The sequence below is a fragment of the Apium graveolens genome, chromosome 3, assembly GCF_009905375.1.
Source record: "Apium graveolens cultivar Ventura chromosome 3, ASM990537v1, whole genome shotgun sequence".
In the NCBI taxonomy this organism is placed as follows: Eukaryota; Viridiplantae; Streptophyta; class Magnoliopsida; order Apiales; family Apiaceae; genus Apium; species Apium graveolens.
In genome coordinates, this window is record NC_133649.1 from 17784551 (window position 1) to 17803453 (window position 18903).

Genomic DNA, 18903 nt, shown 5'->3' on the forward strand with positions numbered 1-18903 from the left:
CTCTCCCGTTATTCCCTGCATCTTGCTCTCTATAAATACCACGTTCTCTCTTCCACATTTTTCGTATAACTCTCTCCTTCCTCTTCAATCTTCATCTTCCTCTCTGGAACAATATATTCATAGATATATATCTCCAGAGGCTATATAATATATTCATAGTATATATTAGTACAATTCTTACGGCTCCAAGATGGGAGTGAAAATATCCCATAAATATCATGATAACTATAATCATGGGTCGTCTCTCCCGTTCCTACAATCCTTCTCAGCCATATTATTCATGATTACAACTGCATTATACATTAACGGCGTCCAAGCATTCCACGACATTCATTACAATCTTCAGTCCGTTGCAGCTCATAATGTTAAGCAACTACATAGAACTGGCTACCACTTCCAGCCCAAACAAAACTGGATTAACGGTACTACTTATTCCCCTTAATTTCTTTCTCTTTCATTAATCTTACTTTAATTTACTGATTACTCTTAAGTTTCTATTTTGATAAACTCGTACTTCTTCCTTCTCATTAGATTGTTGAGAGAGAATATGAACAATGTTAACAATCCAATGAGACGAGGTCAACGAGAGTCTAAATTATGACTATCGTTAATTAGTGTTGGATTAGGACTAGTATGATTATGCTTTAGCATTAAACTATGTGCATGTTAGCATGTAACATAGATTCCGATGCATATACAAATGATGCGATCTTGCAAGTTGCAAATCAAGTCGGTCAAAACTCACTCCGGTACAAAAACAGCCTGGGACTTGTCATTGTTTCAAGCATATTTTAGCCAACATTGACTTAATTTATTATACACTTCATTTTCAGTATGTGGATCCGGCTATATATATATATACCCGTATAGAGTAATATATATATATATATATATATGTATACACCTCCTGCACACTCGTACAAATAGGCACTTATTCTTCTTAAATAAAACTGTTTTTACAAGTCACTCGTTAAATCCAACTTGAAAGGGTTAATTAAAAAAAACTCAAATTTGTTGAACAAGTTATACTTAAAATTAAACTACTGCGTACGTTAATGGAGGAACATGCTCTTTTAGTTGTTAATCTGCGTGCTTCAATTTGTACTCCAAAGGTCATTCTTGTGTAACGTAGTATTAGTCTCGAGTACTGCAATTAATTTGAAAATTCAATTGGTATAAAATTCAGTATTCAAATAAGACACTTAACTCTCAAAGTCGCTGGAATATTTGACTAGGAAATACGAGTATATACACATGCATGTATTAATATAAAATAAAATATTTGTATTAAATAATTTTGCTGGTAGATATTATGACTATGGATTATGATAGGAAATTTGTCCTTCACTTCACTAAATAAATTGAAAGTCATACTAAAAGATTCTCTGCCCTTCTCCAGAAATCAAGGCCAGTAGCCTGTAGGGTAATGTTCTTGAATATAATTATTCTACTAAATCTGCTACATAACTAAATAAAAGCCAACCAAATGATCTGTTAATTATAGATCATTTTCAAGTCCAACATGAAATGGTACAGGAGATGAACCAAGTTAATTTTATATTAAATATATCTCTTTGATTAAAACTGTATAATTACTACAATTAGTTTAAGTTTCTAGTTATAGCATCCTTGTTGTGTTGTTGCCAGGTCCACTATAAGTACACCAAATAGAGGACTGACCTTGCATATAAAACCTTTTGATAAATTTTCTAAATTTAAAACTTAAATTAATAATTTTGAAATGTTGATTTTGCATAAAATAGTTTTTGGTATAGTTTGGTAAATTCTTATCAGATCACATGTCTCGATATTGCTTGATGGATGAAGATCAACTAAATCGTGATTATTACAGAATTAGAACAACAAAATTTGGCAAAAACAGTAGACTTTTGGTTATATATGTAGTGAAAATTAGTGAAATGTTGCAGTTTCTCAGTATTGCTACTATCACTATGTCGGTTGGTTATCATTCAATGAGAAACCAAACTTTGGTTGTTAGGAATTATGACAAGCTCAAATCAACAAACTTACTACTAGATCTGTTCCTTATTGCACTGTACTGTAATTTCACATGATCCAACACTCTGGATATTCTAAAACCTGAAAGGTCTGAAATTTATAATATCAGCAGGCTAGGGCACCTTCTTTCTGCAGTAACAGTGCTATTTTCATGAATTGGTTGGTGCAACACTGCAAGTTGCAACACTTTATTACCATCAATAAATACTAATGAACCCCAGCACATTAGGTAAACAATAGGCCGCCGAGTGGGTGTGTTCATATATACTTTTCCCCGCCTCTTTCTCGACATAAATATATGATTAGTTGTCTTTGTGGATGAATTGTTAACACGTGAGAACAATTGTTTTGCATTCTAACTATAAACATACGTCATTTTAAACTTTTGTGACCAACTTTTAAAAAAAAATTGAGTTCCGTATCAGAAAAAAACTGCAGAATTACTCTGCCTTATCCAATTTGGATATAAGATTTTATCCTTGGTCTGAAAATTTCCTGGTGGCTTATGTACAATGGTTACTCGTGATCGACCAAATAGTGGTGAATCACGAGCGAGCTCTGGCTTCAGAAGCTGGCACGAAGTCCGTTTAACACCATCAATACTTTTACTAGAACAACTTAACTATTATCAGAACTGTTCTTATCCTTATCCAGAGTATTCATAGTTTCATTCTAACTACTTTACCGTCTTCTTGCCCTCTTTTGCACGTAACCATTTTTCATTTCTTATTCCCCCATCATGTATGTGCACTCTGGATGATACACGATAGTAGTGTGAATTACTGATTTTATCAAAATATGAACACATGTGTGTGTATTTGAAAAGTCAGCAGTCATGTAGCTTTCACAATCTTGAATTATCATATAGGCATGAGGAAATTTTCTTCATTATTTTTCCCCTACTGTATTGTGCTTTTTCCAAGTCAACTAGCTAATCAAATTTTCTTTTGGCATGTTCAATTGATGCTGCTGGATTATGACAACAAACAACAGATCCAAATGGTAAAAATCTCGGTCTTTTTCGATCCTTCAGGCTTCAATGTTTATTGTTTTATTTTTTCATTAATGTTGTGTTTTTTTCATTGACAAAACAGGACCAATGTATTATAAGGGGGTCTATCATCTTTTTTATCAGTACAATCCCAAGGGTGCAGTATGGGGTAACATAGTATGGGCTCATTCGGTGTCGACTGACTTGATCAATTGGCAACCACTTGAGCCCGCAATCTTTCCATCTAAACCATTTGACAAATATGGGTGCTGGTCTGGTTCAGCAACTATCCTTCCTGGTGGCAAGCCTGTTATACTCTATACTGGAATAGTAGAAGGCCCTCCAAAAAATGTACAAGTTCAAAACTATGCTGTTCCCGCCAACCTTTCGGATCCTTACCTTAGAAAATGGATCAAACCCGATAACAACCCGTTAGTCATTGCCAACAATGGGGAAAATGCCACAGCATTCAGGGACCCGACCACAGCATGGTTGGGAAAAAGTGGACACTGGAAAATGTTGGTTGGCAGTAGGAGGAATAAAAGAGGAATAGCGTATTTGTACAGGAGTAAAGATTTTATTAAATGGACCAAGGCCAAACACCCGATCCATTCCAAGTCCAATACAGGAATGTGGGAATGTCCTGATTTTTTCCCAGTGTCGATAAAGGGCTTAAACGGGTTAGATACATCAGTAACAGGAGAAGATGTTAAGCATGTGCTTAAGGTTAGCTTGGACATAACAAGGTACGAATATTACACCATTGGTACCTACTTTACTGAGAAGGATAGGTATATACCGGATAATACATCGGTTGATGGTTGGGCGGGGTTGAGATATGATTATGGAAACTTTTATGCATCAAAGACTTTCTTTGATCCGTCTAAGAATCGGAGAATTCTATGGGGCTGGGCTAACGAATCCGACAGTATGGAACATGACGTTGCAAAGGGATGGGCAGGAATTCAGGTAACTTACAACACGTTTAATAAATCTTGTTCATGTCAATGACAACATTTACTTGTCAAATAATAAATCAATTTTATACGGAGATTCAAGAAATCTATCGTACATTTTGAAAATGACATTACTGTTCTGTCACATGACATTGAACATATATATGCAGTTAATTCCACGAACACTTTGGTTGGATTCAAGTGGAAAACAATTGATGCAGTGGCCAATTGAAGAATTAGAAACATTGAGAGGGTCCAAAGTTATATTTTCAAGGAAACGACAGCTCGGCAAGGGAGATGTTGTTGAAGTAAAAGGAGTTACAGCTGCACAGGTTAGCTGTGTGTCTTCTTTTGATGGCAAAGTTGGATCTGTACATACATGTGCATTGAATTTTAATAGATAAAATTTTATTGATAACTTCAGGCCGATGTTGAGGTGACATTTTCATTTGGAAGTTTGGAGAAAGCTGAGGCATTTGATCCGAAATGGCTAGAATATGATGCTCAAAAGATTTGCAGCCTCAAGGGTTCTACAGTTCAAGGTGGAGTTGGGCCATTCGGTCTCTTAACATTGGCTTCAGAAAAGCTGGAAGAATATACTCCTGTCTTCTTCAGAGTGTTCAAGGCACAAAACACACATAAAGTTCTCATGTGCTCTGATGCAACACGGTCTCTACTTGATTCATACATTAACAATTTAACCAACATCTGTTCATTAATTCGATCTAACTTTTTGTTATCATAAATTATAACAGGTCCTCCTTGATGAAAGGATTGTACACACCATCATTTGCAGGTTTTGTTGACGTTGATTTAGCTGCCAATAAAAAGATCTCTCTTAGGAGCTTGGTATGAATTTTCTTCAGTTCTGCTATTTTTTTTGCTGATTTGTCCTTTTATTAAATTTGTGTTGTTTAGAGTTTATGTAAATTATATGACTCCATTGTTTGCAGATTGATAACTCCGTTGTTGAGAGTTTCGGAGCTAAAGGAAGGACGTGCATATCATCAAGGGTGTATCCAACTCTAGCAGTGTATGAGAATGCACATTTATATGTGTTCAACAATGGCTCAGAGACTATAACTGTAGAGAGTCTGAATGCATGGAGCATGAGGAAGCCCTTGCGAATGAACTAAGTAATGCAGCAGGGAAGAGAATGTATATGGAAAACATTTTGCCTTTTGTATTCTTGTTTTTCATCCCGGAATTGTCAATACATTTGTAGTATAAGCTGGCGGTCATCCGATCAATTCACTTTATGAAATAACATATTACCTCCTATTTATATTCTGAAAATAGTTTCGTAAAGGCACGCCTTTATTTAATATTTCTCTTTTTATTCTCACCAAGTGGTTGATGGTTCAAGTATTAGTCTACACTAAAAGTTCACCAATAATTTGATGGAATGGATCGAGATACAACTCGGTGTCTCAAGCTTCTATCTTAAAATGATTAAACATCGACTGGTTTCTAAGCCTGGGCTCAAAGAGTCGAACCTTTGGCATTTTTGTGTGTGTGCCTAACAGGCTTACTAAAGAACAGAATTATGTTTTATTTTTGGACAAGACAACGAACAAATTTGTACAGATATCACCTTCACCCTTTTATCACCTTGATTCATATACTGCTTAATTCATGGCAGCAACCAGGTGCAAATTATTAGATGCAAGCAGTGGAGGGTAAAGTGCACATGTGACTTCATTTTATATTTGTGAAGAATAAAATTAATTTACTGATCACTTGGATTATGAGATTTTAATCCAATTAACGGAGATGATAAAGATGTTCTAGTTCATATTTGTATTAAAATTTATTCGCACTCCAACTTTCCAACGATCCAAACAGGTTAAAATCTTACCAGAAATATGCAATAATAAAAACTAATAGACAAATTCTTAATCTAAATTTCTTAATATCTTGTATTAAATCTTGCAAGTATTTAAAAGGGAATGTTACCCTTGCTCTTTTGAACTAGATTTAAAATGATTTCAGATGTTTAAAGACCTGGCTTAAGCTGAAATTGGTGTTTCAAATGTTCAGTCAATTTACCTTCTATAATAAAATTGAAAAAAATGCCCCCCCAAGTACGTGCTTAAAGCGGGGAAAGTAAGATATCCTACCACAGAAACATATCCTACCGGCTACCAGTAACGTTAGAGCGGGAAAGTAAGATACAGGTATACATTACCTCTTTTCAAATTGTAGAAGTTTCCGTTGAAGCAAAACACAGAATTCGGTAGCATTGAGCAGGAATAAGAACAATACAGAAAGGAGAGAGGTGGGAGGCACAAAAGAGACCCCCTTAAATAAAACAAAAATATAAGGTACAAGTACAACACACAAGGTTAAAAAGATTTCTAATACAATACACATGGAATGCAGAATTGAACTTAATATTATACTTAATAATGTTTCAACCTAATGTAAGTTCCAAAGGATGATAATTTCCTCAAGAACATTTCTCATATATTAACTGCTCTGTCTAACCTGATATTTGTTTAATAAACTAGTACACAAAAGATAATCTAGTCAACAAAAGTAAACACAAAAGAAATAAAAACCAATGTTACGGTGATGGGGACAGGAGCTATATCTCGTAAATTGACACGCTATATGTTACACAACATTGTTTGATTCCCAAAAGAAATCCCATTTCTCATTGCATGTAGGAGCTCACTCCATTTAAGAGTCATCAATCAAAATATTGCCCAAGTATTTAGTCAACTGATACTATTGGTAACCAAGTTAATTAGCAAAAACAGTACTCCAAGGGAAGAGAGAAAACACATTCTCTCCGATTATAAACTACTATGGGGCGACAGGTATTGTAACCAATAATACTTAATTTAATTAGTCTTAACAAAAAAAATCTGAGAATTTTAATATCAAAATCAACAGATGTAAATGGGAAACATAGTCCGAACTACATAAAATTTCTCAAAGCAAACAAAAGATGAGGCTCTGCGACAGTACTGACATGCTTAAGAACACCAGGAGAAGAAAAATCACAGACGTCTTCCTCTTCTACCTCCCTTTCTACGAGTGCTGTCGGTGGGAATTGGGGTCACATCCTCTGCAAAATAATAGAATATATTAGAAACACAAACATTACAAGGACTGAGTAGACCGAAAATGCAAGCAGTTGATACTAGATCGAAAACACAAGGATAAAAGTTTGGCTTGAACAAATTAAAAACCTTTTATACAATCCTGGATAAAACAGAATTTAGTAACTACAACACCTTAACGGAGAGTAGCAAATAGATGAAGGCTCAAAATAAGTACATAATCCAGGTAGTACAAAAGGGACACAATGATTATTCTAGATAAGATTACTTACCAATTCGTCCAATTTTCATGCCTGAACGAGCCAGGGCTCTGAGTGCAGACTGAGCACCTGGACCTGGGGTCTTGGTCTTATTTCCTCCTGTAGCCCTCAGTTTGATATGAAGAGCTGTGATTCCTAGTTCCTGAAATAATTATTATGTGAAACGGTCAACAGTATGATCATACGAATAAATAAGCATCTCTTACTTTGGTAGTGTTAATGAAATGATATATTAAGGGCCTAAAGAGGAATAATAGACCTCAACTACATACTAAAAGATGACATGTTGCTTTGATGAGGTTAGAGTAGGAGAGTGTAAACCTAGAAAAGCATTAAATAGGACTCCAGCTAAATTTTCTTATAAAGTGTGTGCTGGGGAGGATGGGGGGAAGCATTGGATAGAGACTCTGACAACCCAAATAGTGTAATATACATGAAACAAAACCAAGGGCTAATTTAAAAATTTATGCTCCTAAGTACATACTCACCTAACGTTAGGTGAGAAGCAAAGGATTTTAAATTTAAATATAAGGCAGATATTTTTAATTACAGGACTTGATTATGTATTTACAACTTTGCATTAAAATGTACTATGTACTTAGGTAAGTCCGCTAAGTACGTGCTTAGGAGCCTCGCAAACTTCAGTGGGCAAAATGTTCAATCCAATATATGTTTATATTGTGTATTGGGGGAAAGAGATGAATAACCTTGCATCGTACAGAAACATCCTGTGCAGCAAGCATAGCTGCATATGGTGAAGACTCATCACGGTCAGCCTTTACCTTCATGCCACCTGTATTCCAGATAAATACACAAAAAACAGTGAGTACAATGGAAACTCGCTCGTTGTGTACATATATTAGTGTGTGTATGCATATTGAAGGAAAGAATCTTACCAGTAATACGAACCATGGTTTCTCTTCCAGACAAGTCAGTAACATGCTGCATTTCAAACAATAATGTTAAAATGCATAATGACTGAACAATACCTAATAAGACTGAAGCAATATACATCACTTACAATGAAAGTGTCATTAAATGAGGCAAAAATGTGGGCAACACCAAACACAATCTCTCCATCTCGGACAGCAGGTCCAAGTGTTACATTTTCTTCCTTGGGCTCCCTGGTCTTCCTCCTCGACTATTACATGGAAAAAAGAAGAAAAATGAACAAATACAACAATACAAAGTTTTAAAAACATGTCCCAGAATTGTTCAAATTATTTTCTATAATCCCAATTTATAACACCAAGGCAACCAAAACATTGGGCAATAAGAAAGCTTGATAAAACAAAAAATAAAGAAAAAAAAGCTCTAGAAGCATACACCAACATTGATTGACAGGAAGCGTAAAACTTAGTATCAATTGAGCTGAACCAACAGCATTTACGCGTAACATAAAAAGTTTTAAAACCCAATAACCAATTCACATGATACCAAAATTTAAACAAATCTAGCCTATATGAAATTCATGTTTACGCAATTAGTCCACTAAACAGATAATCAGAATACATATTAGAATTAGATAAATAACAAATTACTGCAATTGACAATAGTTTCTATCACCCTAATTCAAATTAACTCAAAAGTTGATTTCGCTCAATGGGATAGATTATCCACAACATCAATTTCACAGATCATCAACATGTTTGCATACAAAAGTTTTGATTGTAATAAAGTATTGATTGTAATATTTTAAACATACAGACATAAATCCGAGATTACAATTCATGTATTAAAAACAAAACAGCTAACAAGTAAAAGAGGAAACATAAGATCTATGAATTGTATGTTTGTGTGTACCATTTTGAGCGGCAAAGGATAGAAATGGACTTTGCAGAAGCTTGAGACGATGTTTATCAGTAGAAGAAGCTGCTGGAGGCCAAAATGGGGTGATAAAACTTCTATAATTTATATATCTAGGGTTTTCAGGATCAAAATAAACAACACCCAACTTTAAGGCCCAACTTGTGTTTTGGACTTTGAAGCCCATAATTGAATATGGGTCTTGTTTAATTAGGCCTGATATGGCAAGGGTTTTGAGTTTGTACGTATTTAGAACGTATTTGAAGCCCGTAATTGAATCCGAGTCTTTTTAGAATTATATTCTATTACTTTTTATTAATGTCATAACAAGTATAATTACTAAAAGTATAACATATTTTAATAAATTATACATGTGCATTTTAAAATTTAAAATGAAATTGGCTTGAAGCTACCAAAAAAAACTGAGTTTAAATTTTAATTTAATTAATAAAAAAACCTTACGCAAACTAAAATTTAATACATCAAATACTATTAAATGAGTTAAAAAAATAAATTTCAAAAATATATTATTAAAACCTACTTATATTAAAAAATACATATCAATTGTGTGGATAATAAGTGTCAACCAAAAGAGAGTCAAGTCAGGAGGTGGATAAAATATAGAGTAAAAAATATTTTGTGTACGGGCATTTTAGGTATCTGACCATTTACCACTTAAGATATTGCACTTCATAATCTAGCATATATTATATTGTATTTAATAATTACTTAAATTTTGTGTACCGTCGTGAGTTATCCCTAACTCCGTTAATTTCTTGAGTGGTAAATTAGTCTTATCATATTTCAACGGATTTGTAATGTATTTATAAAGTGTTGTAACCCCCTATTTGTTCCTCATCTCAATTTTCAACCCTAATTTCACAGCTTATTCTTGGCCACAACTCAGGATGGGTGAAAAAATGCCTATTTGTGATGACTTGCTCGATTTATGTGCGATTGTAATCAGCTTGGCATGGTAAAGACCCGTTGGTATGGGGAGAATGTTGGTAGGAGGCTCCGCGAGTACGGGGAAGAGGAGTGTGGATATCACATGTGGGTTGACCCACCACTTGGTCTGCATGTTGTAGTAGTCATCGAGGAGCTGCATGATAGGATTGCTGAGTCGGCGCACAGGTTCGGGCGAAGGATTGATCGTTTAATTGAAAAGTATCAAACTCAGATGAATTTAATGAAGAAAAATGAAAAGACTGATTTACCCCTCAAAAATTAACGGAGTTAGAAATAACTCACGGCGGTACACAAAGTTTAAGTAATTATTAAATGGAGGATAGCATGTTGTCACGCCTCGAAAAAATTTAACCTCTTTAAGCGCGGAAGATTCTAGAAAAGACCGGAATGGTCCGGATGACTCTTGAATATAGAGGAATATTGTAGAAGTCTTTAGAAGGTTCTTGGAGATTCAAGAAGGATCTAGAAGATGGCGAACCTTGGGGAGCTTGGTCGAACCTTCCAAAACCTTCAAGGCTTGGAAGCTTTATAGAGATTTCCTATATGTAAATATGTATATTCTAGATAAGTATATTCTATAATCATCATGTGTAGTAAGTTAGTGGAATAATCTAGAAGTATGTGGGATGTACATGTTCTAGAATTTTCTCCAAGTGGTGGAGGAGCCTATATATAGGTGATACCCCTCATTTTGAGAGGCGTAGTGGGATAGAGGGAAATAGAGGCATAGAAGGAAATAGAAGTGATTGTGAGAACTGAGAGCAAAGTGAGAGCATTCAAGTAGGAGGCAAGTGAGCTTGTCTAGTAAGGGGGGGTGCTAAGCTTTATAATACTAGCAAGGGGATAGTGTGTGGATCAAGGGGATCCAACTTTGTAATATTGGGTTACTAATAAAGAAAGGATCTTTGTTAGTAAGTGTGTGTGTGTGTGTGTGTGTCTAATATTACATTTCTCTCATATCCGCTGCATAAGTGTTAGGGTGACACTTGGGGGCACGCCCACATGGAGAAGGGCCTTTGCCACATAGACACGAGAGGAGACGTCAAACGGGAGCTGAAGAGGCAATTTTACCCTGAGAACGAGATCTACATGACAAGGAAGAATCTATGGGAGCTTAAACGTCGTGGCAACATAAGGGACCACGTGAATAAGTTCGCTACCTTGATGTTGCAAATTACAAGCATGACGGGTGAGGATTTCTTGTTTTACTTCGTGGGTGGACTACAAAATTGGGCAAAACAAGAGCTTCAACAAAGGAACGTCAAGGAGCTTCAACAAAATTGTTGTGTTTGATAGGAAGGAATGAACTTGTTTAGGAATGGAATGAATGTTTGAATGGAATGGCAAGAGAATGGAAATAGGATTGAATGGAATGATGATTCAAAGGCTTTTGTTTGGTTCAACACTTTCTTTCCCGGTATGAAATGGATCATTCCATTCATTTTAAGTTGTTTGTTTGGTTACTCAAAGGAATGGAATGATTATCAAATTTTTCAATTTTTTGAGCATAATCATTTTGTTTGTAAAATTATTGTTTTTAAATTTAAAAAAGAATATCCAGCAATACATAAAGTAAAACTAAATAATACAAATAATATTATATAAATTCAAAAGTTAACCAGAAAATGTAAAATTTTTAAGTCCAAAATAATGTCAAATCACTGTCCTCGTGCGCAATAGAAATAAGATAAAAAGTTATTTTTAAACTTTACTTAACTACATGTTTCTAAAAAGAAAATGCAGCACATTTTCAATATTATTTGATCTCAGATCTCATTATCTAGAATACCGTTAAAATATGATTTTTTCCTCGGCAGGTGCTGCAAAAAAAGGATCATTAAATCTTCATCCTTGGCTATCATTTTTGCAACCTGAAGTTTCTGCAAAACTCGAAGATTTGGAATCTTTGAAAGTTCTTCATTCAACTGCTTTTTTTTCAGTATCATATCTTCTTCTGCCGCAATCAATAATTTGGTTGAAGCCTCGAACTGATTAGCAATCCTATCTGAAGCAGCGTAGACAGCCTCCAATAATAAATCTACATTTCCTTTTTTTCGCTTCTTGCTTATTGACTCATCTGAATGCGTGCTTCGTTGCATGTCCTCCTGTAGAGATAATTCATCAGCAGCTTCTGTGTTAAGCTCCTCTACCACATCTTCCAAATTTTCAGCCATATTTCCGATTGCTCTATCTTTCCCAAAGATAATAGAGAGCTTTTTGAAGTATGACAAAGGAGTACTCTTCCATTTAGCTGCTCCTGGATGAACCTGCACAATTGGAACAGAAGAATTGGATTAGTGTACAGAAAGACAGAGAATAAGCAAAGTTTAAGAAATCAGAAGTTGAGATTTTTGTATCTTCACCAAATATAGACAAAAACTTGTGTATATATATATTTATCTCCAATACCAGATTAGATTGTTATATTCATTTTTTTGCACACAGTTTGCATATAGTTAGATCACTGGATCTCAATTATCAAATTGATCATACTATTTGGCTTGGCACACATAAAAATATAATGGCCTATCCATGCTATATTTTCTTTTATCTGACATAGATATGAAGACTGCATCAGCTTCTAACATAATAGCGCGGGCTCATTTTAAACAGACAAGTATTTGAAACTCAAATCATATTGCAGCCAGTAAAGGCATATGAGATCCGCCTAGCCAACCACAAAGCTACCAGTAGCAAAATAAATAAATACTGGTACACAAATACAGACATAATTGCATTCCGCAATTACATTTTAAGGAGGAAAAAGAAGAGGTGCTTGAATGTCAACAAAAGCAACGAAATTCATTATTATATTGATCATAGTTTTTCATTGACACTTTCTTATTCTCTCTCTATTTTATGTATATGTCATCTCTGAATTCTGATTTCTTGACAAATACAAATATATATAGGCTAGGCTATCATTAAATCACAAAGTATGCAGCCAATTAATGTATGAAGGAGAGAATTCTCGTTGTAATGATGATTATTACAAAGTAAATAAAAGAAAACTAGAGAATAATTAAAATTTAACATTAAATGACAAAAATAGAAAGAAGACATGTCAAGTCGAATTGGGAGACTGCGAATTTTCTATATAAGAATCCTTTTTGTTACAGAAAAAGGAACATATATTATACGCATATTTCATATTTCATGTATAATTGTTAAAATATTGTTAACCCTGAACCCGTCGATGATGTCTTTAGAATCTCTGTTGAGAAAACTTGAATGCACGTATAACTAATTATTTTAGGGATTGTTAAGAAGGTTTGTGTAATAATACTTTAGAAGATGACATGGCTCACCAGTGAATATGGTTTGTTATACCATATTCTCCACACCTGGACGAGTTCATGCTACACACTATATGATTGCTATTAGCAATGTTACTACATAAAAGCCAACTAAACAAGAATCAATCTCCAGATTTATTACTTCACGTCAAGGACAAGAAATGATGATTACAAACTATACCTAACCGAGGAAAAACCTAAAGAAGTCAGACTTGCTAAATATATGTCTTGCCACTAACCTCAATTTTTAAAAGAACAGAGGAGCAGATCCCATATACATGTCTTGACAAGCTCAACAGCAATTTGCATGGTGTTGAGTCTTATGGTCATGTTTACTTAGTAACATAATAAGACTTACAAGTTACACTTGAAACTTCAGTTGAGATCAATGTAACCCAATCGGAATTACTATCTTGGTTATAATCAAAGGCACCTAAGTTTTTTATTCGTCGTCCTTTAAATTACTTTCATATGTTTATATCTTTAAGTTCAACAAAACTTAAATACAAACTGTATTTAAGAGAACTATTAATTCCCAAATACATAACTGTCTCGATTTATAAAAAGCAATTCAACAGAACTCAAAGTATATAGCAACATAAAGATGAAAAAAATAGAGGAAAAGTGATTACCTATTACTTGCAAGGAACATAATTATTGATATGATTATACTTACCTTAAGATATTGAGCCCACACATCCCTCGGTGCCGTAACAACATGCTCTTCTGAGTTTCATCCAAATCCCGAACTATTTGCCCCATATCGAATATCGTACACATCAGTAAAGTCTTTTTTCAATGTCTTCATTCGAGACTCTATGTGAAGCCTTCCCTTTAAACCTACTTGGGGAAGTTTGGTTTGCAGTAACGTCTCAAGAAATGTCAGATATCCAGGTTTGAACCCATTATCTGCCTTGAATTTTCCGGTATTGACAAGTTCCAACAAAGCTTCAACAAGTTTTTCATCTTCACACTCTGTCTATTTCCTTTTATTTTTTCCCGCGCCTCTTTCTACCAATGAATCAGTTGATTCCACGTCCACGTCAACAACCACTTCCTGACAAATTATAATCATCAGCCTGTCAAGGGAAATACTAATAATCATCAGCCTAAGATTATAAGTCTCAGTGCCCCTTCAATACTATACTTTCACTACCACATAAATGGCCTACAGCAACATAAAAAAAATGCGAAAAATGCTAAAAAATGTTGCCACAAAGCTTAAGTAAACACTTTGGTCAATTTTGAGTGTGTTGAAAATTTGCATGTGGCCTTTGATATTTTGCCAACACATTTTACAGAACAATGCCAACACCAAAAATGTGATGTTATAGACCTTTATGGCAACATTATAATGTCAATAGCAACATCTGAACCGGTGTTGGCTTTAGGTTTATGGCAACACTGGGTTTTTAAAGGCAACACAAATTTGATGTTGCCTTAATTATTATGGCAACACAGTCTCAGTCTATAGCAACACCAATTTTATTAACATTTCTTATCTTTTCCAACACTTACCTGGCTATAGAAACATCTTTTGATTTATTTTTGCCAACATTATTTTAGGCTAAGGCAACATGTTTAGTAAAAAAAATTGACAGGTTATTGCCTAAACTATAACATCCCAATATAGTTCAAATCCAACCACAACAACACAAAAACCAAATCCCCAGATGCAAGCCAAGTCAAAAACTACTTAGAAAACTTGAATACATACTTTCAGTCATACAAGCACTACATAATGCCAATATCAATTCCAACATTCCGACTTGATTCTACTTAAATAAAACGAAGTACTTCATTTACAGTCTACGGCCGCAAGAACATTTTTAAAAAGTACCATATATGGCCTAATATCGCAAAAGGCATCATTATAACTACGATATGCAAGATCAAGGACTGGAATTGCTTGCTCTGGTTGCATCACTTGGTGGCTGCTTGCTTGTTCCAGTTGCATCACTTGGTGGCTGCTCACTTGGTGGTTGCAGTAAGAACATCTGTTTACACAACCATGACTCATTACTAAAAGTACAGAAGGAATGTTAATTTAACCTCCACTTACACATATTGGAGGATCCGCAGTCTCTCGAAATCCAACACACATAATCTTCAAAATTGCAGTCCTCTCCAGTTTTCCTATTAAAGAGTAAAAATGAAAATTTATGCCTCAGATTAAGTAAAGACGATAAATACTTATTAGCGTAGAGGAAAGAGATGAAAACATATTATACATATGTTGCAAACTTGACTCTGAGTCTGAGTCATAGAGGGGTTATCATATGACAATGTATTACCAACCTCTATACTGAACATCGTTTATAACCAGTGTTGGTAATATAGTAATATCACCACAAGATCCTTGCACGACTTGTTAGAAGATTCAGTATTAGAATTTAGAACACACTGCATCAATAAGTATATCCTGATAAACACTGTTTACATCACTTCAATAATGCACAAGCACATAATCACTAGACAATATACAATCAAGTATATTTATTGATATAGACAATGTATGAATGAAAAGAAAAAATTAACTAGACGATCTTGTTCAATCTTTAGGACTTCATTTTCAACATCAGCTTCAGGGTCACCCATGCAATTTTTTATTTTATCGATTGGGAGATTTGGAGAAAGTTAAATCGTCGTTATCAGAAAATTTGAAGAGATAAACATAGCTCTGCAGCAAAAATTTATAAGCTTAAGCTCAAATTATAAATAGAGATATACATCAGAAGTACATTACGACAATTATAAGTGAACTCTGAAAACTGTTACAAGGAAGAACATGTCACTGATCAATAATAAGTGAACAAAAATATATTACCTGAATTGGCTCCTGCAAGATCAAATTGCCAAAATTAGCAGATTGATTTTTCTCTGTCTCTAGAGGCAGTGGCGGAGGAGGAGATACAGACAGATTAACATCATCCAATTCTGCCCATGAAATATAATCAATAAACGATCATACAACAACAACACTTCAGAAGATTAAAACAGCAAATCAACTATTGTTATTGTTATGTTTGACAAGTTAAACAAAATAGAATGGAAGACCTTATGATGACATGATTAGTAAAGCAAGTGTCATGTTAATTACAAGCTGAGATTATGAGTTTTTGATTTGTTGTCTGACCTTGTCTGTGTCAACCTCTCGCATTATAAACAAATTAAGTAGTAGATGAATTAAGAAGTAGATGTACTTAAATGATCAACAAAATTACATCCTTTTGCATTTTTCAGTACCTAAATTTATAACAAAGGCAAGGGAGCTTTCAGTCCAAGTGCAGAACAAAAAATTTCATGCGACAAGATTCACAAAACGCAACCATATAGAAACTAGTTAACTATCTTTCATATATTCATAACCATATGTAATCTTTCAGAAAGATGAGTCAGGCCTATAGGAATGCACCATAGTGCACTAGTGCAAGATTTTAAACATCGAGCTGCTGCAAACATTAGTGACCAGATGACTGGAATATATTTTAGATTAAGCAGACACATTGGCTAAATAAATCTCTCATATTGATAAGTCCCAAAGATGCAACAGAGGTCATAGATGAATAGATATAATTATATAGGATATGGTCTTTTGAATGAAAAGTAAAAATTACCACATCCATCAGCATCTTTATTTCCGGTTCAGCCAATTGTGATCCAACTTTTCGTAGCCCAGCCTTCAGTTCTTCGTATGTAACCTGCTTTCAATGCTCTTAGTTTTTAAAGTGCATGTGTAATTTAATGTATCAATACGTGTACCTTGTTTGGGCTGAACACATTACACAAGCGCGGTAAGCACTAAGACCATTTTCATAGTACGTGAATTTGTGTTGTGAACCAGAGGATGGGCTTTTAGAAATTTGACAAAAAAAATTACATTAGTTCTGATTAAATTGATGTAAAAAACTCTTCTAACATCGGGAACCAATGTAACTGATATTAACGGGGTGATGCCAGTTGACTGTTTTCTTGTAATGATAGGTGGTACCGGATTCAAATGATGCATGTTCAGACTGATTATCGGGTGACTTTAGTGGCATTTATGGAAGTAGAGGGAGCATACTAGATCCATGTACAAGGAAACAAAATGGGAAAATCAATTGTGATCTAAAAACGTTTCAAACATAAAGTACTCATAAATAGAAATATTCAGCAGAGGTACGTTACGATAATTATAAATTGTATTGCCTATTGCCTAGTGCTCGTCTCAAATTTTGATCAAAGAAGAGTAGAAAAAGTGCATTATGTCGGAAGCACATCCAAAATCCATGGCATTATATTCTTTAAACGGCAAGACATACATTAATATGTGCCTGATATAGAAGATGATCAAGTAATAGTCCTGGACAGATAATGTAGTCGGATTACAAAAGCCAAAAAGCAGCAGCATGTACAAGTTATCTAATTAAGACAAATAATATATAGCATACATTTAGTAAACTAATCTGCTCTGTTAATCAGAAAAAACAGGAAAGTGCTGCATTTTGGTAAAAACATAACACCGATTTGAAATAGAGATTATGATTAAAAGTAGTAGAAAATTGCATATGATTGTTTGTATTACTAAAGCGTGACAATTCAATAGCAAGTTGAAGAGAAGAAATTTAGAACATCAATGATACAGAAATTTCACAAAAAAGCAACCATGGAACTAATCAAATTAATTACGACTGAAATTATCTTGACTCAAACACAAAAACAAACCTCAATTGCAGCTTTAACCAAAGGTTGTTTCAACCGAAATGGCAACTTGTCCGAAAAATCAATAGCAATCAATTCCACCTACACATTCAATCCCATAATCAAATCAGACAAACAAAATCAAATAATTAGGGACATGTACCAAATGATTGCTCCTTTTGTAAGAGGACTTAACCATTAATCTCTGCAAATTCAAGAAAACAAATTAAAACACCAAAAAATCAGGGTTTGTAAAAAATTATAAAAAACCCAAAAATTAGGGTTTACTAACAAATTATAATTAGAGTTTGTACCTTTCAATAGAGTATAATATTAATATTGAGCATCGAAACCAAGATTTCAAACAGAGTTTTGAAACAGAGCTTTCAAATAAAGATTTGGCAGAGATGATGCAGAGTTTTGAGTGTGCAGCGACAGAGGGGTGGGACGAGTATGTGTTTGTGAGTATGTGTTTGCAGCAAGATCCAGAGGTGAGTGGCACTGAGTGGGTGTTTGGGGGTGGAGAGACTAAATGACTGTGTTTGTGTGAGGTTTGCCTTATTCTAATTTTTATTTTAATTTGTACGGGAAAATTATTTTGGTAAGAGCGGGATAATTCCCTCACTTTTTTTAACAAATTTTCACCTGTCAAAGGCAACACCAAAGAAAGTGTTTGCATAACAAATCTAAGGCAACATTTATAGCAACATTTATTTATGATGTTGTTATACATCATTATTTTCATGTTTATTCCACTTAAGGCAACATTTTTAGTGGCAGCACCATTTTTAAATATTGGTAAAGGCCATTTATGTGGTAGTGTTTGGTTCCACCTATGGTTGTGTCAACATAACA

General features: G+C 34.4%; 2 protein-coding genes and 1 long non-coding RNA gene across 6 annotated transcripts; 1 reads left to right on the forward strand and 2 right to left on the reverse strand.

The window, feature by feature from the left end:
* Window positions 1–2694: 2694 nt before the first annotated feature.
* On the forward strand, window positions 2695–5247 carry LOC141711865 (beta-fructofuranosidase, insoluble isoenzyme 1). The gene is made up of 6 exons (XM_074514561.1): window positions 2695–3021; window positions 3114–3979; window positions 4137–4298; window positions 4391–4635; window positions 4722–4815; window positions 4920–5247. The coding sequence occupies exons 2-6, from the start codon at window positions 3119–3121 to the stop codon at window positions 5100–5102; spliced, it is 1545 nt and encodes a 514-aa protein (XP_074370662.1). The 5' UTR covers window positions 2695–3021; window positions 3114–3118; the 3' UTR covers window positions 5103–5247.
* Window positions 5248–6789: 1542 nt separating this feature from the next.
* LOC141711866 (small ribosomal subunit protein uS11z-like) lies at window positions 6790–9232 on the reverse strand. The gene is made up of 6 exons (XM_074514562.1): window positions 9098–9232; window positions 8316–8435; window positions 8191–8236; window positions 8002–8087; window positions 7307–7436; window positions 6790–7039 (listed from the first exon to the last, which is right to left on the reverse strand). Exons 1-6 carry the CDS (start codon window positions 9098–9100, stop codon window positions 6972–6974), a joined length of 453 nt encoding a protein of 150 aa, XP_074370663.1. The 5' UTR covers window positions 9101–9232; the 3' UTR covers window positions 6790–6971.
* A 2534-nt stretch (window positions 9233–11766) lies between these two features.
* Window positions 11767–18214, reverse strand: LOC141710613 (uncharacterized). Of its 4 annotated transcripts, none has more exons than XR_012570977.1 (6): window positions 18073–18214; window positions 16983–17066; window positions 16193–16302; window positions 15206–15501; window positions 14042–14444; window positions 11767–12336 (listed from the first exon to the last, which is right to left on the reverse strand). It is a non-coding gene; the product is annotated as an uncharacterized LOC141710613 (long non-coding RNA). The 4 variants fall into 4 exon arrangements; XR_012570976.1 differs by lacking the exon at window positions 18073–18214 and adding an exon at window positions 17128–17724; XR_012570978.1 differs by lacking the exon at window positions 18073–18214 and having other exon boundaries at window positions 15206–15362; window positions 15428–15501; window positions 16983–17724.
* Between the last annotated feature and the right edge of the window lie 689 nt (window positions 18215–18903).